The sequence below is a fragment of the Plecotus auritus genome (genome assembly GCF_963455305.1).
Source record: "Plecotus auritus genome assembly, chromosome: 4".
Lineage (NCBI taxonomy): Eukaryota > Metazoa > Chordata > Mammalia > Chiroptera > Vespertilionidae > Plecotus > Plecotus auritus.
The window spans coordinates 38,427,787-38,453,042 of record NC_137775.1 but is presented as its reverse complement, the minus strand read 5'-3'; the positions used below and the strand labels follow the sequence as shown (position 1 = coordinate 38,453,042).

Sequence of the window (25,256 nt, the reverse complement as noted above, 5' to 3'; positions counted from 1 at the left end):
GGCTTACTGACATTCTTGCCGGGTCATTAAATAAGTAAAGTTCTAGTGATTTAAATAATATTTTCTGAAATTATCCCTTCCTATTTTAACATGAAATTTATTTTAAAATTCTAAAATTTAGGTTTCATTGAACTAACCTTTCGTTGGGTGCATTTTGGACTACTTTTCCAAATTCTTGCAATTCATCTACTGATTACTGACTTCATAACCCACACATCGGTTTATTTGCATGCACATTTAGCCAATGGGTGACTTTATCACCAGGTAAATCCAGGAGTAAGTTTAAAAGAGCATATCCTTAAAAAACAAAAATAGATGGACAACACATGATGCCACGTTAAGAGCATTCATCACATCTGCGAGAGCCTTTGCAACCACTGTGCTTCTTCAGAGTGCTGCAGACTATGGCTGAGCCCTCTGCAGCCAATTCGATGGCCAGAGTAGAGGCCCTGGAACTCCTGCTCAGAAAGACACTGTCTGAACAATTCACATTCCATTGTGTTCATCCATGGAATGAACTAGCCAGGAATCAAGGGCAGAGAGTGGTGAATCTGGTGTGCCAAAAATGAGATTCCAAGACAGACACTGTCCGGAATCACATCTGGATTTAGGTGTAATGAATAAAAATGTAAATAAGCCAACAGATTGCGGCTTTCTCTCTGGAGCATGCCTGAGCCTCCCCCCGCTCCTTTCCTCGAGGAGCATATCTCAGAAATACGGAAATGACGACAGTGGAAGGGTTCTTTTTCCTAAGCTCCAGGAAGAGGTTTCCTGGGCCCACTTCTTCTGTGGCTTACTTCTTAATACCTCTGTGACTTTCTAAATAAACTTTTTCTTATAATTTGGAAAAAAATCCCAACAAATTAAACAAATTTCATTGTTCCAGGAAAGACTAGTACAGTTTGTTTTTAATTTTTTAATTTATTAATTGATTTTAAAGAGAGAGGAAGGGTGAGAGAGAAATACCAATTTGTTCCACTTATTTATGAATTTATTGGTTGCTTCTTATATGTTCCCTGACTCAAGATCGAGCCCACAACCTTGGCATATAGGGACGATGCTGTAACCAACGGAGCTAAGCAACCGGCCAGGGCCAAGACTAGTACAGTTTTGATGATTTGTGAAGTTTATAACACAAATTGTTATCAGGGTCACTAAATAATTTCAAGTTACCTAATAATCCTAGTGGTTTATTTTCTATTTTAAGATGAAGTCCATTTTAATTTCACAAATTCAGGACTGCCTTGGCTGGGTAGCTCAGTTGGTTAGAGAGTTGTCTTCATACGCCAAGGTTGTGGGTTCGATCCCTGGTCAGGGCACATACAAGAATCAACTCATGAAGGTATAAATAAGTGGAACAACAAATTGATGTCTCTCTCTCTCTCTCTTTCTCTTTCTCTCTCCCCCACTCTCCTTCCCTCTCACTAAAATTAATTTTAAAAAATTAGGATTATTTGAACTGGCATCTAAATCCACATTGTTTTTTTTTAAATATGTTTTTATTGATTTCAGAGAGAGGAAGTGAGAGGGAGAGAAACATTAATGATAGAATAATTAATTGGCTGCCTCCTGCACGCCCTCTACTGGGGGTCGAGCCCACAACCCAGGCATGTGTCCTGAGCGGGAATCGAATCCTGACCTCCTGGTTCATGGGTTAATGCTCAACCACTGAGCAACACCAGCTGGGCTCCAAAATGGTTTGGATTGATAATTACTGTAGGACATTTTGTCAAATCGCGATCTGATCTAAATAATACTATATCAAGGATGGATTGTTTTGTTTTAATCTAAGGAAAATTGTGTGTGTGTGTGTGTTTTTTAAAGGGAAAATAAGGTTTTAAAGAATGTTTCCAGTTTTCAAAATTAGACCACCATCAGCCATCTTTCTTCCTTCTGAACTCTTCTTTTTCAACCCCTGTGGCTGTTAAATAATCTTCACTCTGGAAACTCTTCCCTCTTTTTTCTCTGTCCCAGTTTTTATGTGTCTTATTGGTGCCATGTGTGATTATGGACACCATGGAAACCCAGCGTAATGAAATGGAAAGACTGGCTGTTTAAAACAAACAGAACCAACTACCCATGCCTTCTAGAGTTTCTGTTGGGCCAAAGGTCTGCTCTCCATTCGGTCAGCTGCTGAGGAGGCAGTAGATACCTGCACCGCAAGTGTAGTCATGACAGAAAATTTTATTAATAATAGACACTGGGGTGCCTAAAAGTGATAGTCCTTAAAAGTGTTGGCAGGCAAAGACATTTTGTATTTTTACTTCAAGCATTTCTTAGAGCTGTTTATTCTCAAAGCACAGGTGATCAGATTTAATAAGCTAAAACGACACTTTACGCTGACCTAATCAATACCTATCTAATGGCCATAAAGTCATATTTCAATATTATATGATGTAAAGGGCTTAATTTTATGTACCCAAATCTGTGGAGTTAGTTTTCTTCTACCTTTAATCGCCTCACTGGGGTGCAGTGCTCATGTAAATGAGGGACTGCCCCACTTGTTTTAATTTACTCCCTTTTCTTAGCCAACACAGAGATAGAGAAAACAGAGTTGTTTAAAAAAGAAAGAAGAAACCAACCAAACCCTCATTCCAATTAGGAGAGTTGTTCATCTTACTTTGAAGTCAAAGGGTAGTGTAAAGTTTTGATTTGCAACAAATTCTGAGATTACCCATTAACCATCTAGCAGGCTGTCTACTCCTTTTCAAACGTACATCAAATTTTTAAAGGGGCCAGGCTCCTTTCTTTGAGTTTACCTTTTAAAAAGTGTATTTAATATACCTGAAGCCTACATAGTAATTTTATTAACCAGTGTCACTCCAACAAATTAAATAAAAATGTATATTTAAGCAGAATGCTCTTTTAGAGTTATGGAATGGCATTTAAATGTTGAAGGGATATAGTCTTAGAAATTAAACTGCAAGCAAATGAGAGGCAACAAGCTGAGGCTGCTAATCTCTGGGGTGAAAAGCAGGAGAGTGAAAGTATCCTGAACTCAGTATACCTGTTGAAAAGTAGGAACCTGCAGAAATCATTCTGCATTCCCAAACCACTGAAAATATTGTCTAGCATTTTCCGCCATGTTTTTGGATGAACCATGTAAATGTAAAAGATAAGGTCCCCTGCTCCAGCCAAAAGACTTCATTCTCCTAGAGACAAAGTGAGTGCACATGCCTACCTGCTGTCTACCCCTCTTATGAGTTTGACAAATATCTGAAGAGGAAGGGCAAGAGGACCGGGGAATCAAAATCATCACAGAAAAGGGCAGATGACTGCATGCCTGGAATCTGCTTATCTCCCGAAGTGCATAGTAACTGCAACAGCAATGGATGATCAATATCGTTGACGTTTCCCCTTCAATCCTGCCAAGGCCGTTGTAGTCTTTTAGTTCCATATCCTGCAGGCCTCTATGGGCCCTGCTTTCCTAGGTCCCGAAAGTACTGCCTCTGTAAGCACTTGATACTTTCAGTCAGTCAGCTGTTACTTCAAGTCCACCGTCAGGAATAAAGCTATCTTTGCCCTGGCTGGTTGCTCAGTGGTTAGAGTGTTGGCCCTCGGATCGGAAGGTCTCAGGTTTGATTCCCATCAAGGGCATGTACCTAGGTTGCAGGCTTGATTCCTGGCCTGGGTCAGGGCGACTGTGGGAGGCAATCAATCAATGTGTCTCACATCAATGTTTCTCTCTCTCTCTTTCTCCCCCGCTCTTCCTTCTACTCTCTCTAAAAATCAATGGAAAAATATCCTCAGGTGAGGAGAAGGAAGGAAGGAAGGAAGGAAGGAAGGAAGGAAGGAAGGAAGGAAGGAAGGAAGGAAGGAAGGAAAGAAGAAAGGGCGAGAGAGAGAGAAAGAAAAGAAAGAAAGCTATCTTTGTTTTAAGTCTCTCAAAGTTCCCCCCTTTTTTGAACTACTATTAACCAAAGATATATACAGGCATATCTTGCTTTATTATGATACTCGATGCTTTTATAGTCGCTGTGTTGTTGTTTTTTACAAATTGAAGACAAAGAAGATTTCTACTCACTCACTTTATTGGGATGCTTGCTTTATTGTGGTGACCTGGAACTGAACCTATAATACCTCAGAGTATGCCTTTAGTTTAACTTGTTTGCTCCAATGTTTTTATCATATTTGCAATGTAATAAGTTATATAAACATTATATTCAAGACATTAAGCAAAAACTACCCATCCCCTTGAAAATGTGGAGGGAGCTTAGCCAGTGTGGCTCAGTAGTTGAGCGTCGACCTATGAACCAGGAGGTCTATGGTTCGATTTCTGGTCAGGGCACATGTCTGGGTAAGGGGCGTGCAGGAGGCAGCCAATCAATGATTCTTTCTCATCATTGATGTTTCTATCTCTGCCTCTTTTTCCTTCTGTCTGAAATCAATAAAAATAATTTTTAAAAGTTAGAATAGATCCTTTGGGTGCTTCCTGAAGTGGGTTAATAACAGTAGAGTCTGGATTCAAATTCCAAATAAAACCAATGAACACACTTAATTCTATCCCACCTGCTTTAGATCAGGTGTTTTTTTTTCGTCAGAATTGAGATGGAATCCATCTCTTTCTACTTTATCTAATATCTTACTTATGGGTAGTAATAAGGGCTCAGAGGAATAAGCCAGTTTGGGGCCTTTTATTGACAGCTGTCTTATCTTTGCAGCCACAAGTGGATTTCTTTGACCAACATTATTCAATAGAAATATAATGCAAGCCACATATGGAATTTAAAAATTTCTAGTAGCCATATTTTATTTTTTCCTTTTTATTGACTTTATTGGTTGGCACTGGTTAACAAAATTATACAGGTTTCAAGCACACAATTTTACAACACATCATCTGTACACTGTATTCTGTGTTCACCACCCCAAGTCTCCTTCCATCACCATTTATCACCCCTGTACCCTTCTCTACCTTCCCCACCCCCTTCCCCATATTAAAAAAAAAACAAAAACAGAATGAAATTAGTTTCATATTTCACTTAATCAATATAGCCAAAAATACTATTTCAACATAGAATCAATATTTTTAAATTATTGAGATATTTTGCATGTTCCCCACCCCCCCCACTAAGTTTCTATATTTGCTGTGTGTTTTATACTTACAATACATCTCAGTTTGACTAGCCACATTTAAAGTACTCAATAGCTCAGGCCATATTGGACAACACAGTGTTAATTAACATGGAGAATATAAGGAGGCAGCCGAAGGTGAGGCTTCAGTAGCAAAGGAGGAAAGTTTTATCTGTCAAGCCAAGAGTTTGAACTTTACCATGAAGGTTATGGGCCCTGTAAAAGGATCTTAGGCAGAGAACTTAACTTGATGGTTTCAGAGAATACAGGCTAGAGATTTAGGAGTGGCGTTCAAGCAAGCAGCATTGTTAGGAGGCTGTTGCAGTGGTCTAGGTGAGGAGTGATAAGAACCTGAATTGAAACACTGTGGGGGCCCCTAGCTGGTTTGGCTCAGTGGATAGAACGTTGGCGTGTGGACTGAAGGGTCCTGGGTTCAGTTCTGGTCAAGGGCACATGCCTGGGTTGCAGGCTCAATCCCTAGTAGGGGGCGTGCAGGAGGCAGCGGATCAATGATTCTCTCTCATCATTGATGTTTCTGTTTCTCTATCCCTCTCCCTTCCTCTCTGAAATCAATAAAAAAATTAAAAAAGAAACACTGTGGGGAACGTGGGCTGACAGAGATTTAGGAGGTCAAATCACCAGAATTCGGTGGTCACTGTTGGATTTGAAGGGAGGGAGGGAGTGATCTAGGATAGTTACCAGGTTCCTACCTCGGGTAGTTGGGCCAACAGCAGTAGTGTTAACTGACATGGAGGGAGGAAAGGTTGTAAGGGGAGATGAGTTCAGCATGGGGCATGTTGACCCTGAGGTACTTTTGTCACAGGCAGGTGGATATGTCCAGTTTGACAGGGAAGAGTTTACTCAAGAGTATATTTAGAGTTAGAAGCTATAAAGGCTGGGAAGGAACCCAGTACTTAAGGAGCCAGTGAAAACTTTAGGCAGTTAACAAGAAGGGGGTATGAGGCTGAGGTAATCAAGGGCAGCTTTATAGAAAAGGGAGGATTTAAGCAGATTCTTCAAGAATGGATAGAATTTAGAAAGTCAAAGAAGGTAGAAGAGGCAGCAGAAATGTAGTGAGGTGAGAATGTTTCAGACACTGATATACCCATCCTGCTGGGCCAGATGGGTTAGGGCTGAGATCAAAGCTGGCCTAATGCAGTTTGCAGACACGTTTTGTTTGGCTTGCCTGGGTGGGGTTGGATCGCGCCGTGTTCTAAATTTAGTTAGGTGCCAGCACTTGCACACGAAAGTCCAGATTTCTGCTGTCTTTTTAGAATAACAGGGGGCTGGGAGGTAGCTTGGCAACACTGCTGGTCCTCTGTGGGAACACTCCCCTCTCCAGCAGTCGGGTTCTGTGCCTGAGTCCTGCAGGCATTTGGGTATTTACTCTACTTCTGAGTCAAGGGTTGGTAGGTAATAAAGGTACAAAGATGGATTGGTGACAGATCAAGGAGGGCTTTTAATGCTAAACTAAGGAGTATAAATGAAGGCATCAGGCAACTGGTGAATAAGGGATTGATGAGATTAAACCATTTTTAGGAGGATTATTCTGGACCAGTGTGAAAATACAGAAGGAGAACAGTTACCAGTTTTGAAAGGGAAAAGACAGATGTGATGGGTTGGCATAACCATGTAGGCTAAAAAATGCGAAATGGAAGTCTCTTAAGGAGATGTCATCCAGGAAGGCTGCTAGTGCCACATGGGAACCAGCTGGGCCTTTGAACTTGCTGGGAAATCTGCTCTGCAGGCTTCCAGAATTCAGGCCAGTGTTTGGTGTAGGGGCGCAGTGAGTCTGGTTGTTTGAAACAGCTGTTTGTGTTTGTTATAACATCTCAGTAGGAGTACAGTGTGCTTTTTCTCCTTGTTGTGAGCACAGATAGATGATCATGAAGAAAATGGAAATGCTAAGAGAGTTGGGGCAAACTGTAAAATTGGCTGTGGGAGCAAAGCTTATGGTGGGTGCTGAGCTGCGTGTTGTCACCCAGTATAAACCCTGCCTGGTCACACTGCCTTCTTAAACATTTCAGGCTGTTGGCTTACAGTCATTGTTCTAAGCAGACTGTAAATTAAAGGAAAGGCCCCTTTAAAATAATTAGGCTAAAATTAACATCTGATCATTATTAGCTGTGTGTCAGGTACTCTTCTAAGTTCTTCCTACAGATATTTAATAATTACAGCTACCCTCTTGAAGTACTATTGCCATCTCCATTGCCCAGCAAGGAAACTGAGGCCCTGATGGTTAAGAACTTACCCAGGGTCACAAGGCTGATAAGGGATGGAACCAGGACTTGAACCCAAGCAGTCTCTCTGGAGGGTTTTCTTTTCAATACTGTGAAACTGCCTCCATACCGTAAGGTCACAGAAAGAGGCAAATTCACAGGTAGAGAACCTTATGCTTTTATCCTGGAAGCTCCAGTACAACTTAATCCAGGGCTGTTGGTATGGTTCAGGCCCTCCTCGAGGAGCTGAAACTCCAGCATTGGTCCCTAAACTGCCTTTCATGGAAGGAGATAATGTGCTGGATCCTTGGGTGATCTTGAGAGAGCAAGGTTGTGTGCTGTGTTCACAAGGCTGTTCTCTTCCTTCAGCTAACGGATCGATGTTAACTTATAAAGTGTGTGTTGGTAGCCCTTCATTACAAATTTAAAAAGACCTTATAAAAATTCTCATTTCTTTCATGCACACTAAATCATGTTAGCTTTTCTTCATAGGTTCTCACAGGGCACTTTTTATAAATATTTGAAGTTGCAAGGGGCTGAGATTCCATAACATTGTAGAGACCCAAAGGCATTTGTACAATGCTTCAAGAACTGTCATATTTTCCTACCATATTTAGTGTGGCTTCCTTCTCTTTGGTCTCCAGGTGAAACATGTGAACGAAAGGTTTAAAGATGAGACCAACAAGGAGGTGGTTCTCATGTGCATTGGCATCACTTCGGGAGTTGGACGGCTGCTTTTCGGCCGGATTGCAGACTATGTGCCTGGTGTGAAGAAGGTTTACCTACAGGTACTCTCTTTAGTCCTGTCCCCCAGCAAAATTATTCCATTGCCTAGTGTCTCATTATATGTATTTATTTGCTCAAATTCTTCTGTAAAAATGAGGAATATTTTCTAGAACCTAACTTCTTCTAGCAGTTTTTCAAGGGCAAAATCAGTTATGAGTTTTGGGTTTTCAATATGAAAAATTGGCGATCAAACAGCAACCTTCTTTGTTTTGTCATAGAACTCCACCAAATCAAAATGTTTTTTGCACATTCCTTTTTCTTAGAATTGTGGTTTTGGCATAGTTTTTATAGTCATGTGCCTTGTGCAATATCTTGTGAAATTCAGGGGTGTGCATGTTTGTCTTTTGAGCTTCCTTATTGCAAATTGCCTTCTGGGTATTGTGGAGTACACACTAACAAATGCTAATTCTAAGAGCGTATGGACCTCATCTGACAAGGATTTAAGTGACTCCTCCATACCAGACACTGTTATATGCTACAGATGAAACATGGTCTGTACCCTCAATTAGTAGCTAATAGTATCATGGGAAGACAGATAAGTGTTATAGCACAGTGTATGCTAGATGGGTGCCATAGCAACATAGGCACCAAGCATCTGAATCACTCGTGGGGGTGTGAGCAGGCCTCCTAGGCTGGCAGAGTGTTAAGTGGTGAATAGTAGACAGATAAGGACGGGCAGGAGAAACCATATGTGCAAAGAGGTGCAGGTGTGATGGAGTATATTATGTCTGGGAAACAATGTTTGAAGCCTAATCATGATCAGTTGAATAAATGGAAATGTAGACAACTTTGCCCAAAAGCTAGGCTGTGGAAGGAAGGTAAAGGAGAGCCACAAAGGGGACCTGGGGTTGGGGATTGAGCATGTCTGCTCACTCTGTAGAGGAGAGGCAGTATTTGAGGAGGAGGGCCTTGAAGAAGAGCTGGAATTTGGGCACAGGAAAATGATTGGAAAGGCATAAAGTAATTTACTCTGTATGGATACAAAGTTGGACAGTGAAGAAGGTTGATAGGAAAAAAAACTGATTCATTTGAAATATGGTGTTGGAGGAGAGCCCTACTGATACCCTGGACCACTAGAAAGACAAATGGGTCCTAGAGCAAATTAGCCTGAAACATAGCTAGAGGCAAAAATGGCAAAACTGAAGCTCTCCTACTTTGGGCACATCATGGGAAGGCAGGGTTCTTTGGAAAAGACAGTAATGCTGGGAAAAACAGAAGGCAGCATAAAGAGGAAGACCAAACATGAGATGGATTGACTCCCTAAAAGAAGCCATAGGCAGGAGTCTACAGGAGCTGGGCAGGGCTGCTGAGGACAGAACACTGTAGATGTCACTCATTCATAGGGGCGCCAGGAGGCAGAGCTCGCTCAGTGGTATGTAACACACACAGAAGAACTTCCACTAATTGATGTGAAGTAATACCAACCACCACACATTGAGCACTTCCACGATGCATTGTCTCCTTTACTCTTCGCCCCTGCCCTTGGAGGAAGGTCATGTCATTTCCACGTAGAGCGGTGAACACTGAGACAGAGAGGCTACCTCGCTGTGGGTGTCTGTGTAGGTCCAGGCAGACCGCCACAGGACGAAGTCTGCGCATACACCTAGAAGGAAGTGTGGGACAGTGCTACTTTTAAAAGTATTTATTGTACTCTGACCATTCCCCCTTTGATTATTACCTAATTGTGGATATCCTTGTCAAACATTTAGCAGAACATTTGGTCTTGTTTTCTCGAGTGTCAAGGGAGCCCTCTAACGGACATGTGTTGCATGACAAAACTTTCAGCTTTTTCTTTTTCAAAAAATATTTTAAAATTGATTTTAGAGAGAGAGGAGAGGAGAGAGAGAAGAGAGGGAGAGAGGGAGGAAGAAATATCAACCTGTTATTCATTCCATTCACAAATTCATGCCCCCTGCATGTCCCTGTTATTAAATAACAATACTTTATTTTTATTTAATAACAATAAAGTATATATCATTTCAAAGATAAAATTAAAAATAAATTATTTTACCAATTTTTAGAGAGAGAGACAGAGAGAGAGAAACATCAGATTATTGTTCTACTTATTTATGCATTCATTGGTTGATTCTTCTATGTGCCATAACTGAGGAATTGAACCTGCAGTCTTGGCACACTCAAAATGACTGGGCTACCTGGCCAGGGCTAAGAATTAAATGTTTGATGAATGAATTTGAGCTTATATTCAAATAACTAGTAATTTATTTATTTTTAATTTATTATTTTTTAAAATGTGTTTTTATTGATTTCAGAGAGGAAGGAAGAGGGAGAGAGAGAAACATCAATGTTAAGAGAGAATCATTGATTGGCTGCCTCCCTGCATGCCTCCTAATGGGGATGGAGCCCGTTGACTGGAATCCAACTGGGACCCTTCAGTCCATAGGCCAACACTCTATCCACTGAGCCAAACCAGCCATGGCATAAAGAACTAGTATTTATTGAGCAATGACCAGGTGCAAGATCTTTAAACCTTATAAATATCTAGTTCAAAGGTGGCTTGTACTGATTCTGACTTCAAAGAGCTTACAGGCTGGTAGGGAAAAACAGTTACTTTCTTCTGGTTTCTTCACTACAGTAATTTTTAAGAATTTTTAAAACATGCAATACCTGCTCTCCCAGTATGGCTCAGTTGGTGGAGCATGAGGCCATGCACAAGAGGTTGCCTGTTGGCTTCCCAGTCAGGGCACATGCCTGGGTTGCTGGCTCAGTCTCCAGTAGAGGGCATGCAGGAGACAGCCGAATGATGTTTCTCTCTCACATTGATGATTCTCTTTCTCTCTCCATCTCCCTTCCTCTCTTTCAAGTCAATAAAAACGTATTTTAAAAAATAATAATAAATAAAACATGTAATACCTGACTACTTAGGGCACCGAGTTCTTTTCACTTAGACTGTCAAATAAAAAAATGACAACAGCCCTAGCCAGTTTGAATAGAGTGTTGGCCCGAGGACTGAAGGGTTTCAGGTTTAATTCCAGTAAAGGGCACATACCTTAGTTGCAGGCTCAATTCCAGTGCCAATCGGGACCGGTGTGGGAGGCAACCAATTGATGTGTCTCTCTCACAACAATGTTTCTCTCTGTCTCTCCCCATTCCTTTCACTCTCTCTAAAAAAATCTGGGAAAATATCCTTGGGTGAGGATTAACAACAACAACAACAAAAATGACAACAGCCAACACAACAATAGGCATCCATGTGAATGAATCAAAATTATACCTATTTTTTTGTAAAAAAAATTTGTTTTGGTGTGCCACTGAATTTTAGTAATTAGTTTATGTGTGCCATGAGATGAAAAAAGTTGAAAATTACTGCCTTAACGGAAACACTGAGAAAAGTGCTAGGGGAACTCGGAGTTGATTAAGGAAGTTGATTATGTATATAAAATCAAGGTGAATGGGGCAGGGGAGGCGACTACGCAGTAACTTCTTAAAAGTTCTAAACGTATTGCTCAGTGATTGTAAAATTCACTTTTCCTGACAGCAGAGCTGACATGTGGTGTCTGTCCTAGGTGCTGTCCTTCGTCTTCATTGGTCTGATGTCCATGATGATTCCCTTGTGTAGTGTCTTTGGGGCCCTCATCGCTGTCTGCCTCATCATGGGCCTCTTCGATGGATGCTTCATTTCAATTATGGCCCCCATTGCCTTTGAGTTAGTTGGTGCGCAGGATGTTTCCCAAGCAATTGGATTTCTGCTCGGATTCATGTCTATACCCATGACTGTGGGCCCACCCATTGCAGGTAAATGTAATTATTCTCCAATAATTATAGTAATTCATAGCATTTTACTGCAGGTCCTAAGTCTCACTTGTATGTAAATGTATAATTTATTAGTTACTAGTCTTTTATTTTTTGTGTGCTACAAAAAGCCAAATACAAAAATGCATGATTCCATTTATGTAAAACATCCAAAATAGGTAAGTCCATAGAGGCAGAGAGTAGATGTGTGGTTGCCAGGGGCCAGAGGGAAGGGGATAAAGGAGTAACTGCTTAATGGGCTTGGAGTTTTGTTCTGGTGTGATTAAAACATTTCGCAACTAGAGAGAGGTGGTGGTTGCATAACGTTGTGAATGTCCTAAATGCCATTAAAATGGTTAATTTTATGTTACATGAATTTTACCTTTAGAAATCTTCTGAATGATAGTATAAAGATTTCTTGTTTCAGTATTACTTGGGTGCTAACGTGAATTTTTATGATAAAATTTGATAAAATTATGATAAAATTTAAATGCATGTACTGTCTGTCCTCTATTTCTGGCATGTGAAGGGCTCAGTTAAAGTTCAGCTCAATTCATTCTCATGTCCAGAACCACATTTACCTAGCAACTTTGCCAATCAGGAACCTAGTCATGAATCCAGCAAGCAGAGTCTCCACCGTGCAGACCAAGGAACATTTAAGTTCTAAAGATCACAGTCTCCTTGGAGGAGAACTTCCAGGCCTTGCTCACTCTCCACTGGCCACACTATTTTCATACCTTACAAGCTTCATTTCCTAGGGTTCCCAAGGCCACGGTAGATCACAGGCAGCTGTGGAATGGCATTTGCTACTAGAAGTAACTGATTGCAGACGAGAATAAAGGAGGCAACAGGAAGCCCCCAAAGCAGGCAGAGCAACACAGCACCTGGCAGCAGCAAGCCCCTGGCTCCCCAGGAGGCTCTGAGGGATCACAGTATTATAGCCAAACAAAATAGTTAGTCCTCATAAGGATGAAAGGTTCAGTTACACATTAAATGTTTTGATTCAGAAGATAGGAAATCACATATTTGGACATATTGTATGTTCTAGGTTTCCATCCGGGATGAAAGTGCACCTTTTTTAATGTGTTGGGACTTAACTGGACACATCCTCGGCAGAGTCAGATATTTAGTACTCTGTGTGTTCCCTACACATTTCAGATAACTGAGGTTGTATAGTAAACATTTTAAAAGTGTAGCCCATCCGGTATGGCTCGGTGGTTGAGTGCCAACCTATGAAAGAACAAAGAGGTCACTATTCGATTCCTGGTCAGGGCACATGCCCAGGTTGTGGGCTTGGTCCCTACTTGGTGGCGTGCAGGAGGCAGCCAATCAATGATTCTCATCATTGATGTATCTCTCTCTCTCTCTCTCTCTCTCTCTCTCTCTCTCTCTCACTCTCACTCTCCCTTCCTCTCTGAAATTAATAAAAATATTTTTTAAAAGTTTAAAAACACTAAGATAACTAATTAAAAATTGGATTATGTTAGATAAATTAGATACAAGGAGTATGCTAAATAACAGGTTCAGAAGCGCAACCCAGGGATCTGTTAGAGTGCCACACATAGATTCTCATGTTTTCCTCTCGTGTGGTGACAAACCTTAGTTATCTTTCCAAATGTATTTAACAACCTTTTCCTTCCTAACTTACATTTATCATTTTTCATGATTTTAAATTATAATTTTCAATTGTTTCAAGTTATTTCATAAACAAACTAGAAGCCCGGTACGCAAAATTCGTGCACTGGAGGGGGGTGTCCCTCAGCCCAGCCTGCACCCTCTTCAATCTGGGACCCCTCAGGGGATGTCCGACTGGATGTCCGACTCACAATCTGGGACTGCTGGCTCCCAACCGCTCACCTGCCTGCCTGCCTGATTGCCCCTAACTGCTTCTGCCTGCCAGCCTGATCACCCCCTAACCACTCTCCTGCCAGCCTGATCGACGCCTAACTGCTCCCCTGCCAGTCTGATTGAACCCAACTGCCCTCCACTGCCGGCCTGGTTGCCCTTAACTGCCCTCCCCTGCAGGCCTGGTTGCCCCAACTGCCCTCCCCTGCTGGCCTGGTCACCCAAAACTGCCCTCCCCTGCCAGCCATCTTGTGGTGGCCATCTTGTGACCACATGGGGACAGCCATCTTGTGTGAGAGTGTGACGGTCAATTTGCATATGACCTCTTTATTATATAGTATAGGCCCACGAAAGGTTTGAAATGGTAGGCATTTTGCGGTGTCTACGAGAAGTTTGAGCTTGGTGGTCTATCCACCTTTACACCATGTGTCAGAATGCCCCAAATGGCCTCTGCAGGGTTTTGAAAAAAACCAAAGCGTAGTTGCAAATATTTTTTTCCATGTAATATTTTGTTATAAAAACCCAGAAGCCTGTAGTCTGTGATGAGATTAAAGATATGAGCTCTTTTCCTTCTTGATATCAGAAAGGTTTATATTTCAGACACACTTCCTAAAAATGTTTAATAATCTGAGATGTTTGAACTAGTTCTGCTGAGATGAAGTCATTAGGTTGGAACTAGGCAGGCCGCCACTGTGACTGATCTGAGACCCTGAGAGCCCCACCTGTTTTCTTTTGGTGACACTTTTCTCCCTTCCCAGGGTTACTTCGTGAGAAGCTGGGTTCCTATGACGTGGCATTCTATCTCGCTGGAGTCCCTCCCCTTATTGGAGGCGCTGTCCTTTGCTTTATCCCATGGATCCATAGTAAGAAGCAAAGAGAGATCAATAAAACCACGGGAGGAGAAAAGATGGAGAAAATGCTGGAGAACCAGAACTCTCTGCTGTCAAGTTCATCTGGAATCGTGAAGAAAGAATCTGACTCTGTTATTTAATGTCTTCTATACCTCCACCAGACTGGATTTGCTTTTCGAAGTTTAAGCAAGTTTCCTTTTATATAAATTGCAAATTATTTTTTTAATCACATCCTAAGGATAGCACAATAATGGGAAATAGAACATTTATTACTACAAGAACCATTTTCTGCCACCGAATAGCTGTGAGTCTGAGGACAGACTCTGGTCCATGAAAACATCTCTGAAAGTCAAATATTATGAGAATTTGACCTATCTCAGTAGAAAGCAACTTTGGAAACTGTGAATGCTATTTAGCTCCTACAAATATTTAAGAATACCTCAAGCTATACTGAAAAGGTTGTAATTTGGTTAGACTGGAAATATTGTTTGTTGTCTCACATGCTGTTTTTAGTTCTGGTATCTAGATTTTAATTTCTTTTGCTACTTGGAGACTTTTTACAAAATTTAAGTCTGGCTTCTAGGTAATGTGCGATCTACCTAAACCTCAAGTGTGTGTGAAAGCTGCTTTTCCTGCTGTTAAATAGGCCCTGACATGAAGGGGTCCTGACTTGCTCTAGGGTCAGAGATCTTTTTGGAGCAAATGCTGGCAATGCATTCAGAACCAGTATGTGAGATTCCTGGTCATAAGGGCAGAGCAGTTAAAAAATCAGGCATTTCTTTCATTTACGTTTATTTCCTTTGGCTTTGCAGTATGTTTTACTGGAGTAGCCAGAAATGCTCCAAATTTCTGAATTTGTTTAAATTATAACAATAAAGAAAAATAGAATGAATGAAAGATACTCTGGCAGTTTTAACATAAAATATTTCTGGTTTCTGAATTTGTTAGCACTGGGACCCGATATTTAAACAAAGCCATATTGAACATGTTGTCAAGTTGCAGTTTCAGGCACAGTGGAGGGAAAAATCTTTGTGTTTGTAAAGAAAATATCTATTTCTGATAGATACAGTTGCTCAAATTGGTTTATGAAATTAATGGGTCGTGAAAGGTTAGAAGCATTTATAAAGAGAAACAATTCCTACATTTCCAAAACTTTCTGGCAGAAATTTGCATTTGTATGTATTTCTCCTAGTGTGTTCCCCATTAACATTCTTAGTACTTTTTCCTATTTATACACAGACAATTGAAAGCAAGCTATTAGAGTTTAAGTATCTAAAATTACAACCAAATCATGTCATGACCCATGCTCATCTACAAAAAACAGGAACACTTTCCTCATCCCTGAAGTTATACATTTTTGTTTCTTATTTAGGTGTTTAAAAATTAATAGTATGCAAAGTATATTTAGATCTTAAATATGGATGTTTATTAGATCTTCCTCAAATGTAGCTTGTTCACCTGAGAAGAATGTTGTCCTTTTTTTTTTTGAGAGAGAGACATCAATTTGTTGTTTGACTTATTTACATACACTCATTAGTTAATTCTTGTGTGTGCCCTGACTGGGGATTGAACCCACAACCTTGGCGTATAGGGATGGCACTCTAACCAACTGTGCTACCTGGCCAGGACAAATGTTGTCTTTTTCTAAAGCACCTCTAGGATCCACCTGTTTCTGAGTTCTTTGTAAGGAAAGAAAGTTAGTCTATTATGTCCTTACTTTACTTTTCAGCTACTGTTGTTTCTGAAAGGCAAAGCACTTCCATTTCTTGTCTCTAGCTGAGGCTGGAGATGCCTGGGAAGCATAGGGACTTAGAGGTGATGGGAGTAGGGGGGTGTGGCACACAGGAGGTGGGAGGAAAGTGAGGCTGCTCATTAAACAGCGAGAAAACACAATGATTTTCCTTTCAGAATCAACTTTCTTATCTGCAGCCTTGAAAGTTCAAAGTGTGTAAACACTAAATGTAGAATCTATTTTTAATAGGATTTTAAATAATTTTGATTGTGAAGACATTCAACAACTTACTGTGGCCATACACACAGGTGCAACTTACTCCTTCAAATATGTCCATATTTCATATTCAGGGACTTAGGTAATTTGTTTTTTGGAAGGTTCTGTTACAAAGAAAAGGAAAAACCCTACATTTGAACACACTGCCTGCCCTTTTATGTTCTTATTTTAAACTTTTAGAAAATGATTTAGAAATGATAATGTAATAAATTATCTGGCTTTTCATTTATTCATGCCCAGTTATAAAAACATAATTTCCTCATTATCAGTGCTTTTGAGATCAGCAAAAACGTAAAACTAAGACCAATCATCATGCCTGCCATTATAAATTTTTACAGTTTTTTAAGACTCCTAGTACTCCCACCTACAATTTTACAGAAAGAATAATTCTAAAATAGAATATTTACTCTGTAAAGATCTCCAAAGTGCTTTTCCTTTCAAAATTTGGCTGATTTTAGGGGGAAATAAAATGTAATAATCTGAAACTCAAAGACTTGATCTTGCTTTGTTAGTTCTCATAATAAAAGAGCAAAGTGACTTAACATTTATAATAAAACTTAGATCTCAGAATACTGCACACATATTACACTTATGTAGTTTTCAGTCTAAAGCAATGAGTCAAACAGGATCTATAACACCAAGAAATCTCCACCATAATAGAGTACTGTGCTGTAATATAAGTTAAAAAGAAAAAGTATAAAAGGTAAGATGCTAAATTCCATAAAATGCATATTTAGTAATATGTTGTTTGGTACAAAAAGTTTTAAAAGTTCTACAAACTAAAAAAATGAAAAATACTAATATCCATAAAGATTCGTGTTTCAGACAAAGAAATATTACTTTAATCTTTTAGTTAAAGTAAATTCTTTCCAATTTCTGAAGTGTTACTATTGTAATAAAGTGACCACACAGGCCTAAATTTTTTTTTGGTTCAATTAAGACACTTTTTTGAGAGAAAAAGAATAGAGTCAGAACTCTGCTTTTCAGCACATCATCCTAATTCTGATAAGACTCAGCAAATTCTCACATTCAAAAGGTTCTTGCATTTGAGGCCAGCAGTTACATAAGAAGGGGAGCAATTAGTATTCCTCTTTACAGAAACTCTGGGTCAGATACACAGGTAACAGATACCCAAAGATCTTCCAGAAATGTTTTGGTTAAATTTTATTGCAGTGGATATTGTTGGGATCCATCCATTTCAGTAATAAACCCACCCAGGTTATTGATACTTTACTCAAAATTTGTAAATCTCTTTGATCACAGTTGCAATGCTTAGTCTACAGCCCTACTACAAGACTTGTAATTTCCACTGAAAATTGCATAGTGATTGCATTAAGCTTCCAATTCTATTCATAAACAGAAACAAGGCCTTGTTTGCATTTCATGATCCATATATTATCTGATTATATCACCTGGGCTCTGCCTAAGTATTGAGAAACCTTTAATGCTATTAACCTTTAATGCTTCAACTTCTCACACTTTTTAAAGTAAATGTACACTTAGTTGTAAAGTAAATTATCTTTACTCTTTTCATATTATCTTTATCCTTATCATCCTTTTTCCCTTTTACTTCCTCCTGTCCTTCAAAACTTCTGCTGACAAGTCCATTAACATCCTTGCTTAATTCTACTAGCTGCTTAGCTGCACTACTTCCTGGTCCCTATGGTGGCAAAGGCTGGAGCCCCATTCAATTTGTGTGACCTGGAGAATGGCTTGCTCTCTCTCGGTCGTCAACTTAGAGTTCTAATGGTCTACAATGAAAAAACTTTAAAATTATGTGATTAAAATTTTGGGGGAAACAAGTTTCATATAATTGGCATCTTTGGTGTTAACATATAGAACTTTATTTAAATGTTTAAGGTAAATGCTTTGAGAGAAAAGACTGTCGGGTTCTTAGCATGAATATTTTTGGAGGACACATTTTTAACTTTGCTTTTGCTCTTCCTTTAAAGTTTTGCTACATCTTAGTCCTGAGAGCACATCACGGAGATGCCTTGGGTTTGGTGAGCCTTTGGGATGCAGTTCCCAGCAAACCTGCCTTAGGCTGGGTCACACGTGGTGAGCTTAGAGGGACAAGTGGAAAGTTTAATTAGCTCCAATTTTTAAATATGTAAACAATTTAAGTATTTAAAACTTATTTAGGGAGAAACCAAGATGGCGGCATAGGTAAACACCTAAACTGCTGCCTCGCACAACAATTTCAAAACTACAACTAAAAGACAGAACGGACACCATCCAGAACCACAGGAAGGCTGGCTGAGTGAAAATTCTACAACTAGAAGGAAAGAGAAAAGCTCACAGAGAATTGGAGGTACGGCAAAGGGTCTTTGTGCGCGCCGAGAGGAAGGGCGGCTGAGAGCCTGGCTGACTTTCTCTGGCGGAAGGGGGAAGGAAGCCTCCGACCGCACTGAACCCCAGTTCTGACTGCACTGAACCCCAGTTCCGGGCGAACCCCTGGGGACCCACGCTCTTACAGGGGGAGTCTGGACTCTCGGGCGGAGACTCGAGCTGGGAAAGGCAGAAGTCTGAAGGCGCACGTGGGCCAGTGCGCACAAAGGCTGCGGAGGTTGCCACAGGCTTTCCCTAGTGGAAGGGAGTCAGAGGCTCCTGACGGCACTGAGCCCCAGTTCTGACTGCAGCGAACCCCAGTTCCAGGCGAGCCCCTGGGGACCCACGCTCTTGTGGGGGGAGTCTGGACTCTCAGGCGGAGACTCGAGCTGGGGAAGGCGGAGGACTGAAAGCGCACATGCGCGCAAGGGCAAGGCTGACAGGAAGCCAAGACTGAGACTCTACCCCATCCAAGCTGAGCACAGAGGCTATTGCAATTTGGCAAGTCTAATCCTATAAGGCTGTCTCCAGCACCGAACTTCTCCCAGCATAGACACAGCTGATCCTTACAGCCAACTGGCCCGGAGGTCAATTCTTCCCAGTGATACCAACAACAATAAAGACTTAATTACAACAAGGCTGTACACACAGTCCACAAAGGGGTGCACCAAGAGTGTCCACCTCAGGTTAACTGGGGAAGCAGACCCACTGGGCCATATTGGAAACCTAGCACAAATATCTACCTTACCAACTCAGGGAATCAGTGAAAATGCGGGGTCAAAGAATCAGATCACAAACGAAAGAAATGGAGGAAAACAAACGACTGGATATAGAATTCAAAACCACGGTTATAAGGCTTTTTAAGAATATCCTAGAAAAGGCCGATAAATATGAGACCCTCGAAGATATGAAAAAGGACCAACTAGAAATTAAACATACACTGACTGAAATAAAAAATATTATACAGAGACCCAGAAACAGAATAGAGGAACACAAGAATCAAGTCAAAGAATTGAAATACAAAGAAGCAAAAAACACTCAACCGAAAAAGCAAAAAGCAAAAAAAAAATCCAAAAAGTTGAAGATAATGTAAGAAGACTCTGAGACAACTTCAAGCGTACCAACATCAGAATTATGGGGGTGCCAGAAGAAGAGAGAGAGCAAGATACTGAAAACCTATTTGAAGAAATAATGACAGAAAACTTCCCCCACCTGGTGAAAGAAATAGACTTACAAGTCCAGGAAGCCCACAGAACCCCAAACAAAAGGAATCCAAAGAGGACCACACCAAGACACATCATAATTAAAATGCCAAGAGCAAAAGACAAAGAGAGAATATTAAAAGCAGCAAGAGAAAAACAGTTAATTACCTACAAGGGAGCACCCATACGACTGTCAGCTGACTTCTCAACAGAAACTATGCAGGCCAGATGGGAGTGGCAAGAAATTTTCAATGTGATGAATAGCAAGAACCTACAACCAAGATTACTCTACCCAGCAAAGCTATCATTCAGAATAGAAGGGCAGATAAAGAGCTTCACAGATAAGAAAAAGCTGAAGGAGTTCATCACCACCAAACCAGTATTATATGAAATGCTGAAAGGTATTCTTAAAGAAGAGGAAGAAGAAAAAAAGAGAAAAATTATGAACAACAAATACATATCTATCAACAAGCGAACCTAAAAATCAAGTGAATTAAAAACCTGAGGAACAGAATAATCTGGTGAATATAATAGAATCAGGGGCATAGAAAGGGAGTGGACTGATAATTCTCAGGGGGAAAGGGGTATGGGGGTTTCATGAAGAGAATGGACAAAAATCATACACCTATGGATGAGGACAGTGGGGGGGAGGTAAGGGCAGAAGGTGGGGTGGGAAATGGGTGGAGGGGAGCTATGGGGGGGAAAAGGAGAAATAACTGTAATAATCTGAATAAAGATTTATTTAAAAAAAAATAAAATAAAAAAATAAAACTTATTTAAACTCTTTAGAAAATTTCTAACACTGAAAGCTTTATTGTTGCTGGCATAAACATGAAGGAGCACTTTCTATATTAGATTAAAAGTTGTTGCTTTTTTCCATATGTGAAAAGTAAGAGGAAGTGAGCTTTATTACTTTCTTTGTCATCTATATTATTTTTTAATTTGAAAGACAAGTGTTGTCTTGGCTGATAGGAAAGTACATCATCCATATAGTTTAATGAACTTTTAAAAAAACTCAAACCTTTTGCTTTGTTTTTAAAACAAAAGAACAATTTGCTATTTATAATGGTGATGTGGTAATCCATAGAAGGCAGGCTTGCTACTTTACTGGTAATCATTAATTCTGCTCATATTCTACTCACTGATGTTTGTTGATGACTTGGTATAAGAGGGAAATAAAAAGACAATCTAGAGTGGAGTTTGAGAATGGTTCAGGGGCGAAGAGTCACGAGGTGGACAGCAACAATCGGCAGCTCCTGCGCTCACTGCTATTTCACAGCGGCAGCGCATTTATTAGTTTACTTGTTGGCAGAGGCTAATAGTGCTTTGTTTTGTAAATACACGAGAGCAGCGGTGGCCAGCCTTTCAGACCTCACGGACCACCAGTCCATGGGCCACCAGTTGGCGGCCGCTGCACTAGAGAGTGATCGGTTACAGTTCTTAAGACTAAAGGGCCTTGCCGAAACCGGTTTGGCTCAGTGGATAGAGCGTCGGCCTGCGGACTGAAGGGTCCCAGGTTCGATTCCGGTCAAGGGCATGTACCTTGGTTGCGGGCACATCCCCAGTGGGAGGTGTGCAGGAGGCGGCTGATCGATGTTTCTCTCTCATCGATGTTTCTAAGCTCTCTATCCCTCTCCCTTCCTCTCTGTAAAATACCAATAAAATATATTAAAAAAAGAGAAATCCTTAAAAAAAAAAAAGACTAAAGGGCCACATGCCTATAGCTACATGTGAAACCTGAATACAACTTAGAAACACAATTACGGAACTACCATAAATGTGGACTTTATCAGATGACTCCTTCTGAGACAATAAAGACCCATGAAACAATTCGTTGCCACATCTTTGACTCAAAGAAATCTTGAAATCTGGGACATAGTGGTTTACCTAGTAGTTTACTATACATAGTAGGTTACTTAGCTTGCCCTTTTTAAAATTATCAATATTTAAGTAGTGAACATTAATCATCTTGACCTCTATACATTCACAGAAATCCTCCATGGTATTATTTTCTTGACATATAATATAGGACTACCTCACTTATGACACAGAAGATTTCAATTTTTTATCAGTGTGTTGGAAAGACATTGGGAATGAAAGGAAATCTTTCTAAGTACTTGATCACGACGCTCACTTGACCCCAACAGTCCACCTACCTCAGCTTTCGGTGTCCAACTAAAACCGCAGCTTAATCAATTCTTGCTTAATCAGAAGGAAGCGAATGGTGATTCTGGGATTAAAAAGCAAGGGAGTGCAAGTTGTTAAGGGGGTCAAAATAGTAAGATTTCTTAAGTGCTTTGTTCTGATAAATGGATATAAAAGGAATATTAACTCATGTGGCCGGTGGATCATCTGACAGAGGAAAACTGAAGAAATTTATAACCTCTGTATAATAATGAACACTTACTAAAATGCTTTACCAGGGGCTTTTCAAATCCTGCTGGCAGTTTGACGACGAGGTCTTGTTTTCACTTGTGTTTTCTTTGGCAGGAAGATGGATGGCCACTGACAGCAGATGCATGCTTGTGCCTTAGCCTTACAGCGTACATGTTGAACTCCTGTAAAAGGCTCCCCTTTCCTCGTGGTAATGATGTTCTGTCTCACAGGAGTTTTTGAAAATGCTGTTGTTGTCTGTGTCTATAGTGTAGAAGTTAACCCACAAGTTCCCAAATTAATTAAAGATGTTCCTAACCTTTCAGTATGAGCTCTGTAAGAAGAGTATTTTGGAGTTGAATGTCATTAAGCATGTAAGTAATAAGAACTATCTATATAAAATAACATTAAGAAATCAAATGAGATATGTGATACTATTTTGGAACCTCTGATATACAGGGTGGGGCAAAAGTAGGCTTATAGTTGTACATATAAAAATAATACAATAATGAGTAAATAATAATACAAGAATAAACTGTTTCATGTACTCACAACTGTAAACCTACTTTTGCCCCACCCTGTATGACTTTTATTCTTTATCAGATAATACTTTTCAGTGTCTGTCAGTTATTAAAATAGTGGATTTTAAAAATATTTTAAATGTGTATGAACACAAATCCTTTCTGCTGCGATCTTCCCTCAGTGTAGTCTTCTATAGTGTGTTCTAATTGCTAGAAAGCAATGGGCAAATGTATCTTTCATGATTCAGCCTATATTGGCATATTACTTTAGGGACCCACGGCTTATTAGCAAAAGTGCTGTATTTTGACCCCAGACTGTGAATATGGTGCCTTTTTTTTTTCCTACCAAAGAAGGATTGGATCAAGATTGGTGCTAAATTTCATGTTTTTTTCAAAATTATTTTTTTCTTTTAAAGTATATATAACACAATAGGAAATGTGTAGATCCAGCAGTATTATGTACATTACATTTTTTATATACATCTGAGGGGGGAAAAACTCACCTATAAAGCAGTTTTTTAGTTCAAATATCTACTTAGAGGTATCTAATTTTGGTAAGCACATAAGACTTTAAATTATGCAACTTACATGAAAATGATCACCAAATGAAAACTTAATGCTAAACATAGCCCCAAACATTTCTGGTCAATGTTTCTAGCACAAAGCTAGCTATCCAAAGTATTCTATAATTCTGAGGGTATGTAAAAAAAAGTATGTATATTTTGTTTTACAATTATAGACATACAAAATAACTTTCGATTGCACTTGTTTAAGTAGATATTTTAAGATATTTTTCAGGCTAAAATCAGAGTTCTGGGGTCATCAATCTTAAAACTTGAACAATGAGTTACATTAAAAAAATTCACACTGAAAGTATTATTGTTCATCTTTTAGATTTAACCTAAAGACTTAAATTAGTAAGGACTATAGTCTGAGTCAGGCTCAGCAAATTTCATACCTCGGATTTATCAAGGGCTGTCAGCATCATGGTTGTGACTGTGTGACACTCACCTAAAATTCCACGTGGATTTCTGAGTCCTAAATATACCTGAACGTAGGACTCAGATGAAGTGGGGATCACAGGTTTTTATTTAATCCTGCTGTCTTGTATAGACTTTGTCTTAACTATGTTATGAGGATGTGCTAAATGTAAATTAGAAAAATGATACTATCATTTTACTAACTAGGAAGACCGTACATTTAGAATCTACTAGAGTTTCCTGGATTCTCCATTAATTAAGAACTCCTCTGTACTGTTAACATGAGCTATGTGTGGAAGGGAGAATGGGAACTTGTTAATCAGAAGTTACAGTAAAGAGATTAAATATCCCTTTAATAGTAACTTCTGATGTATCTGTTAATATATGTACTGTGGTTTGAGAAATGTAAGATTGAGCAGGCACTGTACAGTGCTTGGCAAATTTGCATTTTGTCAGTTTGGTCTCTTGCCAGTTTATTTTAGCCTGAAAATTATAGCTACCACAGACTGAACCCTACAGTATTATTAAGAGAGAGCTTGGGCCCTAACCGGTTTGGCTCAGTGGATAGAGCGTTGGCCTGCGGACTCAAGGGTCCCAGGTTCGATTCCGGTCAAGGGCATGTACCTTGGTTGCAGGCACATCCCCAGTAGGTGTTGTCAGGAGGCAGCTGATTGATGTTTCTCTCTCATCGATGTTTCTAACTCTCTCTCCCTTTCCCTTCCTCTCTGTAAAGAATCAATAAAATATATTTTAAAAAAAGAGAGAGAGCTTGGATATTTTAATTATCTCCTAGTATAATATGACCTTTTTCATCCCAACGTATTTTAATGTTTATATGAAAAGTAATTTTTAAATTATCTTGCATATTTTCAAAGTTAGAAAAACATGCTGTATCTTAGACATCAAAACCAAATTATCCCAAGAGCGTGCTGTACACCGCAACGTAGCGCTGCCTCCCTACCTACACAGGATGCCATCTTTGGCACAATAGTTGTGTAAGTGTAGAACACTGTGCGAAACGATTATGTTGGATTTGATCAGTATGCAGTATTTTAGTATGTGCCTTTTAAAAAATGTATCTTTTTAAAGAGTTTAATTTATAATTGATTTTTTTATAATGCGCAATTTAACATAAGAGAACCAAAATCTTTTAAATGAAAAGAGTTTTATAATCATTAGGAGATTAAGATCATTTTACTGTGGAACAATGTGATATTCTCAGTAAATATAATAAAAAATTTTTAGCAAATTTCTATGAGGTTTTATGATTATATTTATGGAATTGCTGGGGAGTAAGAGGAAAAATTATACTAAAATGAAAAA

At 39.7% G+C, this 25,256-nt stretch overlaps 1 protein-coding gene across 1 annotated transcript in view; it reads left to right on the top strand.

Annotated features, from left to right (window-relative positions):
* SLC16A10 (solute carrier family 16 member 10) overlaps window positions 1-17,310 on the top strand; it is a 110,046-nt gene extending 92,736 nt beyond the window's left edge. Inside the window, exons 4-6 of the mRNA XM_080664210.1 lie at window positions 7,934-8,077; window positions 11,600-11,828; window positions 14,429-17,310. Of these exons, the coding sequence (XP_080520336.1) occupies window positions 7,934-8,077; window positions 11,600-11,828; window positions 14,429-14,661 (606 nt within the window). The 3' untranslated portion in view covers window positions 14,662-17,310. The remainder of the gene's footprint in view (window positions 1-7,933; window positions 8,078-11,599; window positions 11,829-14,428) is intronic.
* The last annotated feature ends 7,946 nt before the right edge of the window (window positions 17,311-25,256 follow it).